General features: G+C 46.9%; 1 protein-coding gene across 3 annotated transcripts in view; it reads right to left on the reverse strand.

Moving 5' to 3' along the window:
• LOC142575140 (selenocysteine lyase-like) overlaps positions 1 to 19,167 on the reverse strand; it is a 128,002-nt gene that overhangs the window by 13,296 nt on the left and 95,539 nt on the right. For all 3 annotated transcript variants that reach the window (XM_075684174.1, XM_075684176.1, XM_075684177.1), the window contains exons 9-11: positions 4,801 to 4,837; positions 4,639 to 4,722; positions 3,971 to 4,131 (exon numbers count right to left, since the gene is read on the reverse strand). In XM_075684174.1, coding sequence (XP_075540289.1) covers positions 3,971 to 4,131; positions 4,639 to 4,722; positions 4,801 to 4,837 — 282 coding nt within the window. The remainder of the gene's footprint in view (positions 1 to 3,970; positions 4,132 to 4,638; positions 4,723 to 4,800; positions 4,838 to 19,167) is intronic.

The following is a 19,167-nucleotide window of genomic DNA, read 5'->3' on the forward strand; positions in this document are numbered from 1 at the left end:
TACGACAGCCGACATAGGACGTTCAATTCCCTTTTGGCTCCGATGTCCTCCTATGGACACCATGTCGCGGCGTCAGCTTGTCTGAAAAGCTGCTGTCACGCTACACAGGGCCGCAAAAATATGAACACAGACACAAACTGTCATCATCAGTTAAGCCTGCATCTGTAATGCAGCAGCAGTCTTAGTTTCACATGTGCATGTATAGATCTCGTGGATGAGAAGTCTACAAGCACAGAATTTGAAGACCTCGTCCAAGTATTCTGCGCACACGAGCTCTCTACATTCATATTCTGTGCCTTTTGCACACGATGAATTCCACAGTGCCTATTGGTGTCTGCCCACTGTTCATACTGGATGGCAATGGCCTCATCTCTCACCAGCACAAAACAGATTGGCTAGAACTTGCATTTACCTGATGCTCATAAACAGCAATCTTGAGCACCCTCTGTGTATGACAAACTCCGCAGAGAGTACAAGTAATGGTGAACTCCAGTCGCAGCGTGCAGCGCGAGTTGCATGTTGTAATGAGAGGTTGACAGCAGATTTCGAGCCGCGACCACTCGCTGGGCCAAGTACACTTGCACCATGAAAACTGGCGAAGTGAAATGGAACTCTGCATGATGTATTTCCTTCGTGCACGCTTTTTTGTTCTTTTACTGCTCACTGCACTTGGTGGCACCGTGGTAATTATGGCCTTCATAGTAATGGTGGACACCATGGATGACTCGTCATGGCACGCAGCATTTCTGGGAGGTTACTATGTCAAGGACATCGTAGCATTTTGACAGTAACCCCGAATCACTCGGTCATCTACAATGCTGCCACTAATTGTGAGGCCCGATGTAGCAGCACAGAAGGTGGCCGAATGAGGTGGAGCTATTGCCAAACATTTCAATGCCCTCCTCAACACAGTAACCTCCCAGGAAAAAAGAAAAAAAATAGAAAAAATCTAAACTGCCTGTAGAAGAGCTATTACAGTAAACTGTCTAGGAGGTTCTGAAGCTTGCCAGTATTTTTTCTTGCGTTCAGAAGTCCAAGACCTTTATGTAATGCAGAAAGTGAAGAGCTGAAACTATCATGTCAGGACTCCTTTAAGGTTATTGGTTTATTTACATACAAAGTTAATAAACCTCATTAAAACAGAGCTAGAGTGATGTTGACAAAGGAATAAATACTAAAAAGTCCACCAATTAAAAAAGGAGATGCCCAATATCTGGAAGCGCAGGTGCATGAAAGCCTCCCCCCCCCCCTCCCACCCGTTTGACAGATGCCAGCATTTTTAGACATGGCCTTCTGCCCTTGCACGACCCCCTTCATCAGAACAGTGTGAACCCTTCCAACCTTTCTTTCTACATTTCATGTCCAGGAGCCATCGTGCATAAATTGTTCCAAAAGATCAGTTGCTATTTAGAAATATCAAAACTAGGTCACTGATACTACTGACAATAAACAAAGCTTGGTCTGCTGCTTTTCAAACTTCTAGCCAATCCAATATAATACCACAAATCCATAAGGACTTCCCAGTAGAAACTGCTGGAAGAAGATTTGTTAAATTTCTTTTCTATCACCTAGGAGAGCACTTGAGTGATTCAATAACTTTAGGCCCAGGTCGGGCTCAGGCCTCTTTATAACTATGCTATTTGTTCTTTTTGGCGCTACATGGGTTTACTAGGAATAGACTGAACAATGTATCACATCTCGACACAAGGAAGAAAAAAGAAGCTGTGTTGTCTACACCGTGCATGCACTCTGCTTAACACCCTACATGTTGAAATAAAAGTAGAGAGCCCAAATTCACTCATTAAAAAATCCAAAGTGAAACTGGCTGATGGGCAACAATTGGCAAAACAATGGGAAGCATGTGGACACCAATTTCCTCAACCAGCCATATGGCGGTAATATTTGGGCCACGTTTGGTTGCCAACTACCTTGGTAAAGAATTGGGTCAAGGACATCGGCCCTAGAATGTAGTAAGACCATTTCCCGATGTCTTAACAGAGCGGCCAGAATGGGAAGTTGAATTTATACAGTGTCACGGTATACAAATGATGCATTGAGGACATTGCGATGCACAATGATAGCTAGATATTACACATTTTGCAGGAGGGAAATATATTTTCTGAAATACTTATAGTATATTATAGTTATACGCTACCAGCTACACAAATGTGATATCAGGCATAATTACTATACTAAACTGCATTATAAACCGATTTGTAACATCACACCACCGAAAAATTACAGCAGTTCAAGATAGAAGGGATATACAGCACCTATGATATATGTTTATTTTATTTCATTCACAGGTATTCATTTATTTCATTTACAGGAGGGTATTCCATAGGGGGGGGGGGGGGGCTACAAGAAACAGCACAAGTGTACATTCAGGTACAGCATACACAAAAAGAAAAACATATACAAGAAATTTTTGCCGCTCAACAAGGCAGTGCAGTTATCATATATGAAATTGAACCAAAAAAATAAGAATGTACACAAAAATGTGAGGAGCAAGCAACAACTCACAAAGCATCAGAAATATCAAGGAAACACACTTCATAAGAAAACATAACATTTTTAACAGCACGTCACACTAGTGCAAATTATTTTCTTAAATTTGGCTGTCAGTTTCCATGGCTATGTATGAGGGTAAATCGTTCCAATCGATGATAGTGTGTGGTATGAAGGAGTGAGCGAAAGTTGATGACTGACACAAAATGCGTTCCACTTTGTTAGGGTGATCGCGGCAAGGAAAGATAATCGGCGGTGACAAAAAAATTATCACGAAGTGAGGAGTGGTAGAAAACTTTATGAAATTGTGATAAGCGAGAAAGTTTGCGACGAAGGCTCAAGGATTGCAAATCGGCACGTTTCTTTAACGATGTAATGCTGGTGAATGTTGAATAAGCTGAAAAAAATCAAGCAGCACGGTTCTGCAGGGCTTCAAGGTTAGAAGCTAGGTATACCTGATGGGGATCGCAAATTGCAGCAGCATATTCAAATTTTGGGCGAATGATTGTGATATATGCCTGTTTTCATACGAGTGGTGGCGCTTGCTTGAGGGTTCGTCTAAGTATTCCAAGAGTGCGGTTAGCAGCTGCCAGGGTTAAATTAATATGGTGATGCCACGTTAGGTCAGACTGGAAATGAAGGCCAAGATATTTGTAGGAAGTGGAAGACTCAATCATGCTGTTATTAATGAAGTCAGTGCTTATTAATGAAGTAAGTGCTAGTTGCTTGGCCACTTCTTGACAAGTTGAGTAAATTGTGTTTCATGACATAGTGATAGCATGGCTGGAGAACAAGTAATTTTCCTATGCAGTTGACCGTTCAGGCATGTTGTCACGTGGATACAATTCCTTAATTAGACACCTCACATTCTGCCCTGCCTCCTCTGGTATACAATCGCTAGTACATAGCAGACGAGCACAAAAATACTTTTCAAGAGATTAATGTTACACTATGAGCTGGTGGCCTTATTTCTATTAAAGGTTAAACTGTTCAGTTTGATCAAGAGCATAATGCTCACTGCTTCCATTACACTTTATTATAAAACCTTAGGGTTGATTTAAGTCACGAAAGCGAATTTCGTACTCAACAGCATAGCAAATTGCAAACTGCATTGATCCTCTGATACCTGCCAAATTTCTGACCCAGGAATTAGAGTAGACTTGTTCATTGGGGCGTCAAGACAACAAAAAAGAAGGAAAAGGAAGCAAGCGCACGCAAGGAAGGCAGCGTAAAATATACACAAGCGAAACACAGTGGGTGTGTTCATCTCAAATGGTCAAGTACATTCTCTGCATACATAGCAACCTTGGTAGAAAATGTAAAGTATGAATTGACAGCTGCTTAAAAAGCATAGGAGCCTTTCACGACTTTAGAACAAGGTTGAATGAAAAGAAACTTTAGCATTTTAATGCAATTTGAAAACAAGTACTACAAAATGTTCAGTGCATCTATGACCACTCACGTTGCAGTGTGGTGACATGCAGCCCCTGTGCTCGCTAGAACATACTTTGCCTTGGCCAAAATTTCAGGACCCTTCATTCCAGCAAATGATACACTGCAGGTGTTTGGCAGGGCCTGGGTTCCTTTTCTATGGTTGAAAGACACCAAGGGCCCGAACACCTCCTGAGAACGAAAAAATGCAGTGTTAATGGCAATTATGTTTGCTGTGCATAGCCTAGAAACACAGAGCACAAGTTATTCCAGGATTTGCAGCAGTTCTTAAGCAAAAAACACACAGGTCTGAGCAAATTGTGCAGCAGTCACAAGATTGGCAAGACAAGCACCCTCCTCGAAGCTAGTCGTAAAATGCTCTGAGAAGGCTCAGTGACAGTGATGAGCGTGGATGTGCAATGAGTAAGTGTGTGTACAGAATTATTGTTAACAAACCGATGAATGTTTTATCACTTGAATGCTTTCAAGGATTTCATGGGCCGCTAAAAATGCTGCGATTGAACAAAAACTGAAAAGTGCTGCAGATCTAATAGCAACAATGTAGCAACATAGGGTAGCACCAAGGTGTCACCTGAATTTTGTACTTTAATGGTACGCCACCTAACTAAAGTAGTCTCTTAGTAGATGCTGGTTCACGCTGAATGGAAGCGATCAAAAACCACAATGGCAAATACTTACCTTCAGCTTTTCCTCCAAATAGTCTCTTGAATCTTTCATAAGCCGATGATACATGTCCAGGTTCTTGGCTACTAGCTTTGCTGCCTGAAAATAACAGGCAGGTCATTGAGGCATATGCTACAAGCAAATGTCATGCAATTTTTATAGGCCAGAACTGCTTACTGTTCCAACTCCAGCAATCATGCAAGTGTTGGGCGTCCTGTGAAACAAAGCAGTGCAAAATCGATATATTGCATGATATGAGAGCCCAAAACTTAAGCACATGTGCCTGCATTCTCCACCCTCGATTAACATTGCTGTAGTTTTGAAAAAGCATAAGATGTCCTAAGTTTGCATAGTACACACATTCTCCACTGCGTAAAAACACCGCTTCATGCCGACACAAATCTACAAGTAGTGAATTGAAAATGCCAGCACAAATTGAAGTTCCCTGCCCTCTAGATTTTTTTCACGTCTAATGTTAATAAGCAAAGAAATGCAAAATATTGGCCAAGACATGCAACATTTTCTCTTTTTCTCATCCTGATAAGCTACCTAGCTCCCATACATAAAAATTTTATCAACTCATCAATGCCCTTCACTTACCACATACAGTCGAACCCACTCATCATGATACCAGTTTTAACAATATATTGATTATAACAATGAGAAGCTGCTACACCATCAACTTTTCTGTTTTCCATGGTGAAATAACCCGCTTACTATAATGCCCCGATGCCGCATTATTAGTCATAATGATGAAATCTGGCTGCTAGGTGTCCGAGCTGAAAGGTAGTGAAATTCGAAATCCTTGTGTAACAGTAGTTCGTTACGTATGTCTGTGCAGTCAATCGGTAATGAACGTCAGAGACGCACGCACAGACGTAAACCAACATTAATCGAAGATGTTAGAATTAAAACAAAACACGCAGTAAACACAGAGTACAGAACGAAAGTTACTAAAGCAAACACATATCTACATTAAGTCCTAAGCGCAGCTTTCAAGAAAGAAGTGAAAACGTCTCAAAGGTTCACTTCCGATGGTGACAATCGGCGGTAGAACTGTCGCACCAATTCCTGTTAGAGGCAAGCCAAGGCACGATCACCCTCGTGGAAGGCGAATTAAGGCACAAGCTCTTGTGGGAGGCGAGCCAAGACACGATGACGGCACTGGTCATCAGATGAGGCAGGCGACAGCCCCCGGCTGCATTACCGTGGCCAGCGCACTCAAACGGGTGCGAGGCAGGTAGCTTCCAATGCCACAGCTCCAAGTGCCACCTCGAGCAAGAGGCAGTCTCAAAGCAAAGGCCTCAGTTAGGCCTCAATTAGGCCTTGTCCTGGACACGGCATTAAGTTGCTCTGACAGGCGGCTACGAGCAGGCAACAGGCAGGCCTGCTCCAAACGGCGTCACACCAGGCACCACCCTGCGTCTGCACCAACAGGTAGGCGCGTCCTCAGGGCCACCTCAGGTACCGCAGCAGGAGCTCACGGAAAAGCGCACTGGTCCTGCGTCTTCCATGTCACGAGCCCCTCACCTGCTCCTTCGGCACCCACCTTTCTTCTTCAATTTTCTTGATGCTGCCAAGCGCGTAAGCTGTCCCTAGCTCGCCTTCTCCTGCTTCTTTCTTCATTCTTTTCGGAAAAAAATTTAAAACCCTCAAAAGGTCATGTTCATATAAATTAAGTCAAATTAAGTCCTTGCACTACACTTTGAAAAGAAAAAAAAGAAAATGAGAAATTTGAGCCGCTGCACGATGGCCCGCTGCTCACCCTGCCCCAACAGCCACCGTGCGCTCATTTTCCAGCCTTCTCCGCACGCCTCTCTCCCGTTGCCCTTCCAACCCTCCGAACACGAATGGGCTGCACCCATAGCTCTGCGGCTCTACGCCGTGCCACTGTCCGAAACATGAACAGACAGCGCGAACTGTGCTACTCCCAGATTGCTCGTTTGTTGCTCGCTGGCTCCTCATTCACCGCAGTTCTAAAAACAGCTTAATCACTCGTATTCGTCTGTTGGCTGCATCGAAATCGTTCCTAGCCACGTGGTTTCTCATGCTCATTTAACTCGCCGCCGAAACGGAAGATGGCTGATCCACCCGCTGATCATCGGCAATGCACGACGTTGCCGGTGAAAAGAAAGCACACGGCTGTAGATTTGGAAACTAAGTGCTTCTAACCGATGAGGCGATCATTGCGAATGTGCTTGCATCGGAGAGCGATGGTGACGATGGCAGCGATGACGCGGTAGGGCAGGCTGCCTCAACGTTGTCCTCACAGGAGGCCCGGCAGATTCAGTCCTCTTTGGGGCTTCGTTTTCACAAGGAACCTTCTTTTCGCAAGGAACCTGCTATGTGGATCACATGGATGCCGTGGAGAAGGACGTCAACAAGCTTCGCCTAAAGCACACAAGGCTGACAGACATAGATGCTAGTGGTGATCTTGCCTCAGCGTTTCTTCTGGGTTTCTCAAGCTGACAGGCTGCTGCGGCAACCTTCTCGCATTTTTTAAAAGGCCCCTTTGGGGCCACCAACGTGATGCCTCGGCGGTGCTCGCTTACCGCTTGCCAGCTATGACTCCTCTTTGCAGTTGTTACAGCAGTGCCATTCTTCAACGCCGACAGCGACGGCTTGCTATACGCAATTGGAGCACCCAGGAAGCAGTTAAACGAGTGAACACAATCAGCAACCTAATGGAGGAAGGTGGAGGGGAGAGGCACTGGCCTCGCCGCCATTACAGTTTTCACACATCACCTCTGCTATCCCCCATTCGGATTTTTCATGCAACCTGGTTATAACAATGGAATTTTCGTGGAGCTTGAATATTGTTATAAGTGAGTTCGACTGCAGCACTATTTTACAAACTCATGTTCAGGGTAACATGAGTACAATGGAGTCATACTTCAGCATTCACACAGAACATTGACACCAAATTCAAGGACAATTCAATGATTTCAAGGATGCCAAAGGCCTAAATTCAAGGAAGGCGGAAGCAGTTTATTCGTAAACATACACTGAACAATAGTGAAATCTCCATCTTCTGAGCTGCAATTTTTCGAAACTAAGCAGCTGCTGCGTTGTACATGCACTTCAAGCTCTTCAGGTCGCTTTTTTAAGTTGACTTACTCACTATAATTTTGCCGATCGCCTTCTCGCATGATGGTTAGTAGTGTCGGACTTTAGCCATGAACACTCGTGTTAAAGCTGGCCGAAACCTATTTTCCGCTGGGCATGAACAGGAACGAAGGAGGTCATCGACAACTTTGGACAAGTAGCAGCCTCAGACTGTAAGCAGTTGCCAAGGGGCACCATGAAGAAGGAAACGTCATGAAGTAGGAAATCGGTGACGTCAGTAATGCAATTAGCAGGCAAAGTTAGTGTGATGGCATACCACGCAGCATAGTCAGTCGCAACTGCAAGCCACTTGTTCGCTGAAGTAGACATAGGGAATCGGCTGAGGAAGTCAAGACCGATGTGGAAGAATGGCTCCTTCAACATGTCAATAGGCTGCAAAAGTTGTGTGGGCAACGCCGAGGGCCATTTACGTGGCTGATAAAGGTCACACGCAGCAACTTAGCGACAAACAGATCCAGGCCAGAAAAACCGCCGCCGCACGCGGTCGTACCTGCGGGATACTCCAAGATGGCCAGCGGTTGGGGCATCATGGAGTTCTTTGAGAGGAGTAGCACAAAATTGCTTGGGGAGAACAAGCAGAAGCTCCAGGCCATCGAGAGTGGTACTATGATGGTAAAGAGTATTGTCGTGAAGCTCAAACAGACAGAGCAATTGGTTGGGCTGACGAGAATGAAGGCGGCCGATTATAAATTGTAACCTGTCATCGCTTTTCTGTTCAGTGTAGATGTTGGTCAGATCTGAAACAGCCATGATGAAGTCACCAGTATCACCCTCGGCGGTGTTGGGAGGGTCGACAGGGTAGCGCGATAAACAGCCAGCATCTTGGTGCATACAGCCAGACTTGTACAAAACGCCAAAGGTGTGCTCCTGCTGCTGTAAAGCCAAGCGACCAAGCCTTCCTGTGGAATCCTTCAGTGACGACAGCCAGCATAGGGCATGGTGGTTCGAGACAACAGAAAGCATGCGGCTATATAGGTAAAGGGGGAATTTTTCCACAGCACAGACTAAAGTGAGGCATTCACGCTCAGTTATACAAAAATTCAGCTCCGACTATGAAAGAAGGTGCCTGGTGTATAAGCAATAACACATTCCCGGTGGTTCTGGCCTTGGGCGAGAACTGCACTTACGCCATGGCCACTTGCGTCAGTTCGAACTGCTGTAGGGGCCGACAGGTCAAAATGTGCCAAAATGGGTGGTGATGGAACTAAACTGACAAGGGTGGTGAATGCGGTAGCTTGCTCATGAACTCAAGAAAAACATACGTCCTTCTTGAGTAAGTCAGTATGCATCTGCAACAGAAGGGCACAAGCCAACAACGCTCCGGACATCTCTGACTGAGCGAGGAACAGGAAAGTATTGGATGGCACACACTTTTTCGGGGTCAGGTTGGACAACTCTACCACTAATAAGGTGACCAAGAACGGTGATGTGACATCAAGTGAAATTACACTTAGAGGAATTAAGTTGCAGGCCAGCACAGCAAAACAAATCGAGAATGGCCAACACGCGAGTGAGGTGGTAGGCAAAGAGTGAGTAGGCAAAAAGACAATCACATCATCTAGATAGCAAAGACAAGCAGACCACTTATAGCCCCTAAGGAGAGAATCCATCATTCGCTCAAAGGTTCACAATCCAAAAGGCATAACCTTGAACTGTAAAGTACATCTAGTGTGATGAACGCAGTCTCCTCGTGGTCTATGGCATCAACGGCAATCTGCCAGTATCCGGAGCACAGGTTGATGGAGGAAAAGTATGTGGCTTCTGTGGAGGCAGTCTAAGGAGTCATCGATTTAGATATTTTTCTTGTGCATGGTGATGTTCAACTGTCGGTAGTCAACAAAAAAGCGCCAGCTGCCGTCTTTCTTTTTTACTAGCACCACAGGGTACGCCCATGGACTGGAAGAAGGTTCAATGATGCCTCTTGTGAGCATTTTGTCAACTTCGCCTTGTATCACACGACGTTTGGCGAGGGAGACACGATAGGCACGACGGCACATAGGGCTCGCGTCCCCTGTGTCGATTCAATGCTGGACAACAGACGTTTGGCTAAGAGAAACATTGTCGAAGTCCAAAATGTCATGATATGGCTCTAGGAGGTGGTGAAAGTCGGTAGCTTGAGCAGGAGAAGGGTCAGCAGGGATCATGCCGACAAAGGCATCGCGCTGCAAACTGGTTGTGGTGCAAATGAAGGTTGAACTGGAGGGACTGGTGGGATCCAACACACAAATTTCACAGTTTTCCGTAGGAATGATGACAGCGAGCGACATGCCTGCCGGAATCAGTTGAGGAGAAGCACTGAAGTTTAAAACGAGAATGAAGATGGGATCGCTGGTTATAGCCACGAGGATGTTAGGCATGGTGACGTTTTTGGTGAACAGAATTTCTGTTCCTGGGGAGAGCACGTAACTGCCATCAGCCACAGGAGGGTTCGAAATCATGGAGATATACATGGCAGCTTGTGGGGGCATGCGCACATAGTCAAGAAAGCAGAGACCGGCTGAATATGTGGTTCGACCATCGGCTAGGTGCGGCAGTTCAAGCAGCAGGAGGCCAGGCTGACAGTCGATAAGGGCAGAATAAGTTGTTCGAAAATCCATGTATACCAAGTTTAACGTCATAATGAGATTGCTCAAGCATGGAAAATAAAACATAAATACATAAATTGGGTAACCAGTGATGGTTTTGTGGGCAGTGCACATTCCAAGGACGGCGGGATTTCCTCCATCGGCCACTCTTACAACATGGGATACGGCAGGTGTGACCACCTTCTTTAGGCAACGGCAAAGACCAGAATCCGTGACAGAAATATGAGCCCCGGTGTCAACTGCAGAGATGGTCACGCCATTAATGTCAACGTCCAGCATACATCGTCGAGTTAGAAAAGTAACTAGAGGGTTTTGGGACGGAGTCGTGCATGCAGCAGTACCTTCGGGCACTGCATCGTCTAGTTTTCCAGTGTGAAAGAGCCATGGTTGCTCGGCGACGTCGCACAGCGAATTGGCAGGGGGCAGGAAGATGGATGGCGAAAATGTTGCGAATGCGACTGGTGGCCATTCGGTGACGGGGAGCGGCTGGACCATGTCGTGGCAGCATCAGGATTGTTTGGGTGTGCCGCAGACAGTGTCTTAAAAGGGCTGCGATCAAGGCAGCGAGCATGAGCAAAGGATGGAGTATGTTGTAGGAACAGCCCATGGCTGTTACAGTAGCAAGCAGCATGCCCGACACGGTGGCAGTTAAAGCCGATCGTCTTCAGTTCACCAATCAGCATGTTTCCGAGATCACAGAGCGAATGTTTGATAACAAGGGAACGATGTCAGAGTCGCAGAAGTCGACATAGGACTGACCATGGCGCAAGCAGTGTGAATACCCCGAGATTCGCGAGTTTGTTTCACACGAGGGCTTGGACAAGTGCAACAGCTAGTGTGTTCGAGTCGCCAGCGTTAGAGTTGAAGAGGCTAGCTGGAGCTATCGCTTCAATATTGCAGCTGATAATCCTCATTAATTCAGCCGAAGGAGGTGAAAGGCGAGACTACAGCTGCTCTTCACATGAAGACATCACGGCGGTGTTGGGAAGCCGGGCAAATGGTCGTTCAATACAGCGACTCTTGGCCTGCTCAAAGCACGGGCACTCCTCAATTATGGTATCGACAGTAGCACAATTGCTGCATATGAGCAGGTTAAATGTGTCATTTGCTGTCCCCTTCAGGATGTGGCCAATCTTGTCAGACTCTGGTATGTCGCTATCAGCTTTATGGCACAGCCCCGGCACATCCTTTGTGTACGACGGTACAACTCCTTCGACATTTGAGCTCAAGTTGACAGCTGTTTGCTTGCATCGATTTTTCATCTGGAGGCCTTACCAAACAGGTCACAGAGCTTTTGCTTAAATGTGTCCCATCTCCCAAGTTCAACCCCATGATTGTCATACCACAACTTTGCCATTCCATTAAAAGAGCACATTGGCCAGCATTACTGTCAGGTCCCAGGGATTCCGATCGCTCACCCTTTCATATTGTGTCAGCCACTCTACAACATCGATGCCATTGGTCCCATTTAATGTTCCAGGCATTCTGTACGGCAGTCTTGAAGTTAGAGTTGGTGGTGAGTGCGACTGTATAGCCACCCAAACCTTTAATAGCATTGCATGAGTACCATATAACACCCAAGGTCAAGCTCATGTGCTTAAAGCTCATGCTAGTAACAGCATTTGGTCTTTTAGGTTGTTCCATTTACAGCAACATATCTGTCCCTTAGTAAGATGCAGACGCACTACCTGGTTAGCACTAGCACAATATTAAAGAATTCGGCGGCTATACTACATTGGTACTATATATCACTACAATTAAAATGACTAGTTGAGCGAGTAGGCAGCTGATCAGAAGCCGAAATCCTAATAGAACAGAAACAAGGACGCAATTTTTACTATTGTCCTCACAGGTATAAGTGGAATAGCGTCTGTGTTGTGTGGCTTTTACAATCCACGCCTACTTCATTATCCAATTTTGACCATTTTTTTTCCGTGTCCAAGCTGTCCCGCAGTAATAAAATGCACTTTTACATACTTGTCAATACACCATTCAGCGACTGCAAAAAAGGCGCATTGAGCAGCTAGGTGTTTTCACGGGAGATCAAACATGCATGTCCGCTTGATATTTTTCTTTGGCTGTTTTTTGTCATGTAAGAATATTCAAACTGCACAGAACCGAAAATTTTATTCCCAAAAGGCATTCCCAGCAAGCCAAAAAAGTATTTGAAGGTGGCGGCACGTGTCTCCTCCTATTGCTTACCACAATATTTTCCAATTTCACGGCCTAATTAAATGCAAACCAATAACGTTGTATCGAAAAACTTTTCTGCTTATTTTAATACGCTTCACAGTAAATTAGTTCCATGAGTTTTTTTTATGCCGCCCACAAACTAAAAGATGTGAAAGAATTCCAAGCATGGCTGACATCAGAAAAATTTTGCAATTTTGATGCATCTTGGGACGTTTTCTATTTCACACAGAAACTTGAAAAACAGTGCCATACATAGAATCTTCTCTTTGCAACATTCATGCATAACAATACAAGGATTGTCCGTAAAATAAGGTTCCAAATTATTTTTCATAATGAAGAACATGTTTATTGGCATTGAATAATACATTTTTGGAAAGCTTAGACTTTCCACTATTTTTCGACATAATCGCCGATGAGATCAATGCATTTTCGCATGCGGTGTACCATCTTCTTTATGCCTGAATCGTAGAACTCTCCCGCCATGTTGTGAAGGTAGCTTAAAAGCTCTTCTTTCAGCTCCTCTCTGGTTCTGAAATGCGTCTCACCCAAGTGTTTTTTCAATTCAGGGAAGAGATGGCAGTCAGTTGGGGTTATGTCTGGGTGGTAGGGCGGGTGTGCCACAGTATCCCATCCAAATTTGTAGATGAGATTGTTTGTTACACGGGCGTGTGCGGACAAGTGTTGTCCTGATAGAAACGCACTCCCGTCATGAGCATGCCTCTCCTCTTGTTTTGAATCGCGCGGCGAAGGTTCTGCAACGCCTCACAGTAGTGGTGCGCATCGACTGTTGTACCGGCAGGCACGAATTCGCACAATAACCCCTTACTGTCCCAAAAGATGCTCGCCATCACTTTGTCTGCAGACAATGCTTATTTGAATTTCCGCGGCTTCGGCGTCTTTGGATGTTTCTATGGACGGGATTGTTTTGTTTCCGGTGTCGTGTAGTGGACCCAGGTCTCGTCCCCAGTGACAATAGAGTCCACGAATTCCTCGCCATCGGTTTTGTAGGCCGGAAGAAATTCGTGGGCCACTTCAATACGTTGCCATTTGTGGTCTTCCCTAAGCATTCTCGTGACCCACCTTGCACAAACCTTGGCATACCCTAAATGGTCTGTCAAAATTTTGTCACTGCAGGTCTTGCTGACATCAGGGATTATCTCGCCGAGCTCCAGAATCATCACCCTCCGATATTTCAGCATTGTTTCTTCTGCTTTCGCAATCGTTTCATCCGAAACCGATAGCCGCCCAAAATGCTGTTTGTCATGGACGTCTGTACGTCCGTCTTTGAATTCTCAGCACCATTTGCACACGTGCTGTACGCTCATACACTTTTCTCTGTAGACTTCACACAGTCGGGAATGAATGTTCACCGGCGCAGTGTTTTTTACACACAAGAAATGTGCGCAGCTTGCACTAGTCGTGCAAGGCTGGAGTCAACAGCGGAGCTTGTGATCACCTAGCTTTTACGTGGCTTGCCTAAGTTGTTTGTAGGTATCGAGAGGTTATGCTAGGTTTTGCTAAGTTGTTGGTAGGCTTGGCTAAGTCATTTCTAGGTTTTGCGAGGTTATGGTAGGCTTGGCTAAGTTGTTTCTAGGTTTTGCGAGGATATGCTAGGTTTTGCTAAGTTGTCTTGGCAGGTTTGATGCTGGAAGTTTTCGAGCAGGCAAGGCCAGCATCGCTTTCTCGGCGACATCGAGCGTTCAGGCGCCGACTCTTGTGTTCCCTGGACTGAAACTCGGGATCCTCGACTTGGCGTCGCCTATTCTCAGCCGCAGCTTTGGCGCAGTGTTCCGGATCAGCTTGGTGGTGACGCATAACTTCTCGCTTGGCAGTACAGCCCTTTTCCTGGTAAGCTGCTTCTTCAGGTATCCGGACTTTTTTCGGTTTTCCCATGGCAGCAGCACGTACGCACGGAGTAGAGGAGGCAAGAGGTGTGTCAGCACACCGGCTGTTCCGAGCTTTTACTCGCCTGTGACGTCACGACTCCGCCCTACGCACGTGGGGTGCGATGAGGTTACGTGACCCGGTGCTCTCACAGGTGGTTGCTAGGCAATGTGAGGTGGCGCACAGCTGGGCTGAGTTTTCTGGTAATGCCCCATTGCAGAACTAAAAGCTTAAACAGCTCCGCTGTTAAAACGAATCACAGAGCGTAATTTGCACCTGGCAAGAGAAGTGAGAGGGAGCTCCATCTCTAACGGCTGCCAAGCCAAGACTGAGCGTCGCAGACAGCTCGCCGGAGCAGGGACAGGGAGAGGGGGAACCAAGCTACACGCCAGTGTCGCCAGACCCGTTTAACAGCGTTCCTCGCAACTGCAGCTCCTTAAGAACCGTACTTTATGGAAAACCCTCGTATCTTCCTAGATGAAACACAAGAAAAAAATAGTTGGAAGCGAACTGCAATGAAATTTCACTTATGCTAAATTGACTATATAAATCCCTCGCGTATACTCTCAAACTAATCTCGGCAAAGCCACTGGGCTGCTAATTGCTTAATTTTGTTATTAGCAGCTATTAAACAGCACCTATGCGGACGACACGTGCCTGGCAGCAAAGTGGTAGCGACGCAGATATCGGGAATATTGAAGAACTGTACACAACTGCTGATCTCTCACCTGCGCCATGCTGCATATAGGCAGCCAGGCGCATTGTTCGCTCATCATTTGCGAGTTGACGGGTGTCTCTCTCGGCCTGCGCTCTCCCTGCTGCGCGGCCGTCGGGTGCTCGAATACATACTCGAGCACTAGCAATGGCTAGTACACGTACACAACGCTGAGTAGAAGGCTGAACACATATTTCCTGTTCCAGCTTTCAGAGCGAAAGTGCGCACTGCAGCGCAGCAGGCAAGTGCGACGCGGACCAGCCAACACGCACAAGGCATGTAAACTGCAGTTGACGAAGCTTCACAAGCTACGCTTCAACAGCACACTTACCCATCAAGGTTTGCTTGGCAAACGCTTTCTCGGTGTTACAGTGCTATATGCCACGATGGCGCACGAAAACCACAGGTAACGTTCAAAGGTAAACTGCATTCAAGGGCGATATTCTCAAGCAATCATTTCCACTAGTGCATCATCTTCAAGATATTTTGTGTGCCTTTACATCGGACGCGTCGAAGTAGACGAATGAAATCCTTTCTGACACAGCGCCAGAAACGAGCAGGAACCGCATGCTGCATTTGTCACGAAGGAGAGTGCAACGTGGCAGCCATGGTGTAAATGTCGCGGCAAGCCATGCAGGAATGCAATGGCGCCAGAGCCAAATTGGCGAAGCTTCATGGGCTTTATCCCAGCCGCAGTCTGGCCTGTCTGGCTGTGAGTTTATGCACACTTAGCACCGAGTCCCTCTAGACCAGCCATACCAAGCATCAACTACTTATCATCACTTAATACAGATGGCGGTAGTTGTCTGATCGGTTGACAAGCTTGGTGCTTCCAGTGTGCCAGGCAGCGGCTCGTGAAGTCGGATATGTCACGCCAGAGATGCTAAGGTCGCTAAAATTTTTCCCTGCGCTTTAAACGTGACCCGCAGCAGCGTGGCGAGCGAATGCTTCTATGTTTGTCGAAGGCGCAAACGCAACACGCTCGCTTCAGTGAAGCCGAACAGCATGCTGCTGGTCAGCCAAGCTAGCGTGTGATGCACCCTGTTCCAGCTGCTACGGCGTGCAATAGGTTATGTTCTATTCCCACGCCAGCCACACATTTTTAACAGTGGAGCTGTTTAGGGGCTCGCAATGTCCGTTGACCATGGTTGTTGTTGTCAGTGTGCACGTCTGTCATGCCAAGCGAAGGTTCCCCGCTGGGCCAACAGATGGTACCCCCGCCACAGCGCGCCAGGTGGTGGGAGACGAGGGGGAAAGAGGAAATGGGCATATAAGAGAGAGCGCGCCCATGACACAGCCTTTCATGCCATGGAGGCCAAACGGTTAGGGTTACCAGTGCGCTCACCAGTGAACTGCAGCCCGTACCCGCTGCGCAAACTGGGGTCGCCGAACGACTAGAACGTCAGCGTGCCCGGGAACACGAGCACCATCGAATAGCAAATAATCCCTCGCTTTGCGCTACGGGAACAGCAGCGAAACGCCAGTGGAGACAAGCAAACCCCAAGAATCAGGAGGAGGAGGAAGCAGAGGCTCAACGCCAGCGCAGAGCAACAAACCTCAAACTTCGGAAGACAGGAAATCCAACATTCGTCCCTGGTTAGAATAGATGATCACACGAAAAGAACAGACAGTCACAAGATAAGAATAGAAAAGAAAACAGATAATTACAAGAAAGGAACAGACACACAAAAGAAAATCACAAGGGAACCACAGCTCCGCTGTTTCCTCAGATTTCACAAGCGTGGAAGTGGCTTTAATTTTTTATAGACTGTAGAGCGTCCAATTTTCGCCAATGTAGAGTAACTGTGCCACACGTGGAATGCATCCGCGTTAAGCCGGACTATACTGCACCTTTAGGTTGGCCACCCCAATTCGCTATTTTTCAAGCGGAGACAGAACGCATCGAGGCCCTGCTGTTGAACGTAGACAACTAGATGGAGAAAACCGGCTACTTCACATTAAAAGAACATTGCGGGTGCACAACAGCATTGTCACAGCGCATGAAGCAGCTAACAAAGTATACTAACTCTGTGGCTGGCAGATGTGCGGACATGTAATTTAAACACGCAGCAGCCTCTGTTCAAGATCTTACGGTTTAAATACAGGTCAATCCGTCACAAAGAGCTCACAAAAATCAATGTTTTTCATACCGAAACTGAAAAAAGAATGCCGCCATTATCGCCCAGCGGAAGTGAGGTACAGTGAAGAATGTGGAGAACCAGCACTTGTGCTGTCTGCTTCCTTTCTTGTATTCCGTTCCGGTGTAGAATACAAGCAAGGAAGCAGACAGCACGGGCGCTGGTTCTCCACATTTTTCATATACACCAGAACGTTATACACCCATGTTTTTCCTGACATAAGCAGACTTCAAAAATTGAAACGAGTTTTTTTAATTTCTTTCTTAATGAGTTTTCTTGAAAAAAAATTTAACTTCTTTTCCTCTTTTGTGTTTTATATAGGAAGGTAATATTTTCCATAAATGCTGCAAAGACAACATTACATGTTTGACACTTTTTTCAAATTTCTGCATGAAATAGAAATTGCGCCAACATGCATCAAAGTTGCAAAATTTTTCTCATATCGGCCATGTTCGGATTTTTTTACATTTTTTGTTTGTGGACAACATAAAGGAATGCGTGTAACTAATTTACTGTGAAGCGCATTAAAATGAGCAGAAAAGGTTTTCGACACAACGTTTTGACTTTGCATTTATTTCAGCCGTGAGATAAGAAAATATTGTTACGTGAAGGAACAAGTGTACGGCTATTTATAGATGGCTTTTAATGGTGGAGCAAACAAGCGTAGAGCAGCAAAAAAAAATTACCGACGATTACGTTACTTCCTAATGCGAAATTTGAGCGCAGCAAATAAGCTGTTTCACCTTTTCGATAGATTGAGGCAAAGAAATCGAGCAACACATGTATGCGCTATCACAGAATTTTTTTTTATATTTCCCGTACTCCTGGATCATCTCGACGGCGGCGACGGTAAGCTTCTGCTTCGGCGGCACGCACCTCTGGATTCTGACGGCGACGGCGCTGGGCCTCTGCTCTGGCAGCTTGTTTAGCAGCAGCAGCAGCAGCAGCAGACGGAGGACTTCCATCGGTCGTCTCGCTCATGGCTCAGAAAGAACTGGCAGATAATTTCGCAGTGGCGAACGGCAGCGGCAATTTCGGCTCGGGCGGTGCACATATACAGATCCGCCGCCACCGATCTGGCTCTCTGATTGCCACCGCACAGGGCGAACGGCAGCGGCAATTTCGGCTCGGGCGGTGCACATATACAGATCCGCCGCCACCGATCTGGCTCTCTGATTGCCACCGCACAGGGGTTGCATTGGAGGAGGAGCGAAGAAAGGAATTAAGTTCGAGCCGGCGCTTTGACAACCGGAGACTCGCAGGAAGAGGGGGGAGGGGGGCGGCGTGTACACCCAGCGGCAAACGATGGGGGCAGAAGCGCGCGCAGCAAGCGGACAACACGATAAAGGGAGGAGGGAAGAGATAGCAGCGACTGACTGATGCCGCTGACGCCGATAGTGAGTCAACCCCAGCTGCGGAGTTGGTTTCAGGGACAACGCCGCCGATGCCGACACAAACAATATGATACCCTCGCTTCCGCAGCGCTAAGAACCAGGTCTAGCCGTGGGAAGGTGGTCACGTATTCGTCGACGTGCCGGGGCCTACGTGAAATAACCGGCGCGTCGGCAACTGAAGAGCACCCTATCCGCCACACAAGAACAGGGGGGGGACCCTTTCCTCCTCTTTCTGCATGGCGGCGACGGTGTTCTATGCAGTCACGTTATCTTGACTCTCTAGCGGCGTCAGCGGCATCCAGCGGTATCAGTCGGTCGCTGCTAGCGCTGGGGGGATGAAAGGGGGGCGGAGCTGGTTACGAGGCCGACGACAACGCCGACGACGACGCGAAACCCAGGAACGGACGCCAAAGAGCTGCGCTCTAAAAACAAGGCCCACCATCAGCGTCCTTCCCACATTACGGGCTGTGACATCACGCCCGTCGGAAAAAGCACCTTAGTGGTGTGTC

The sequence above is a fragment of the Dermacentor variabilis genome, chromosome 3 (genome assembly GCF_050947875.1).
Source record: "Dermacentor variabilis isolate Ectoservices chromosome 3, ASM5094787v1, whole genome shotgun sequence".
Classification (NCBI taxonomy): domain Eukaryota; kingdom Metazoa; phylum Arthropoda; class Arachnida; order Ixodida; family Ixodidae; genus Dermacentor; species Dermacentor variabilis.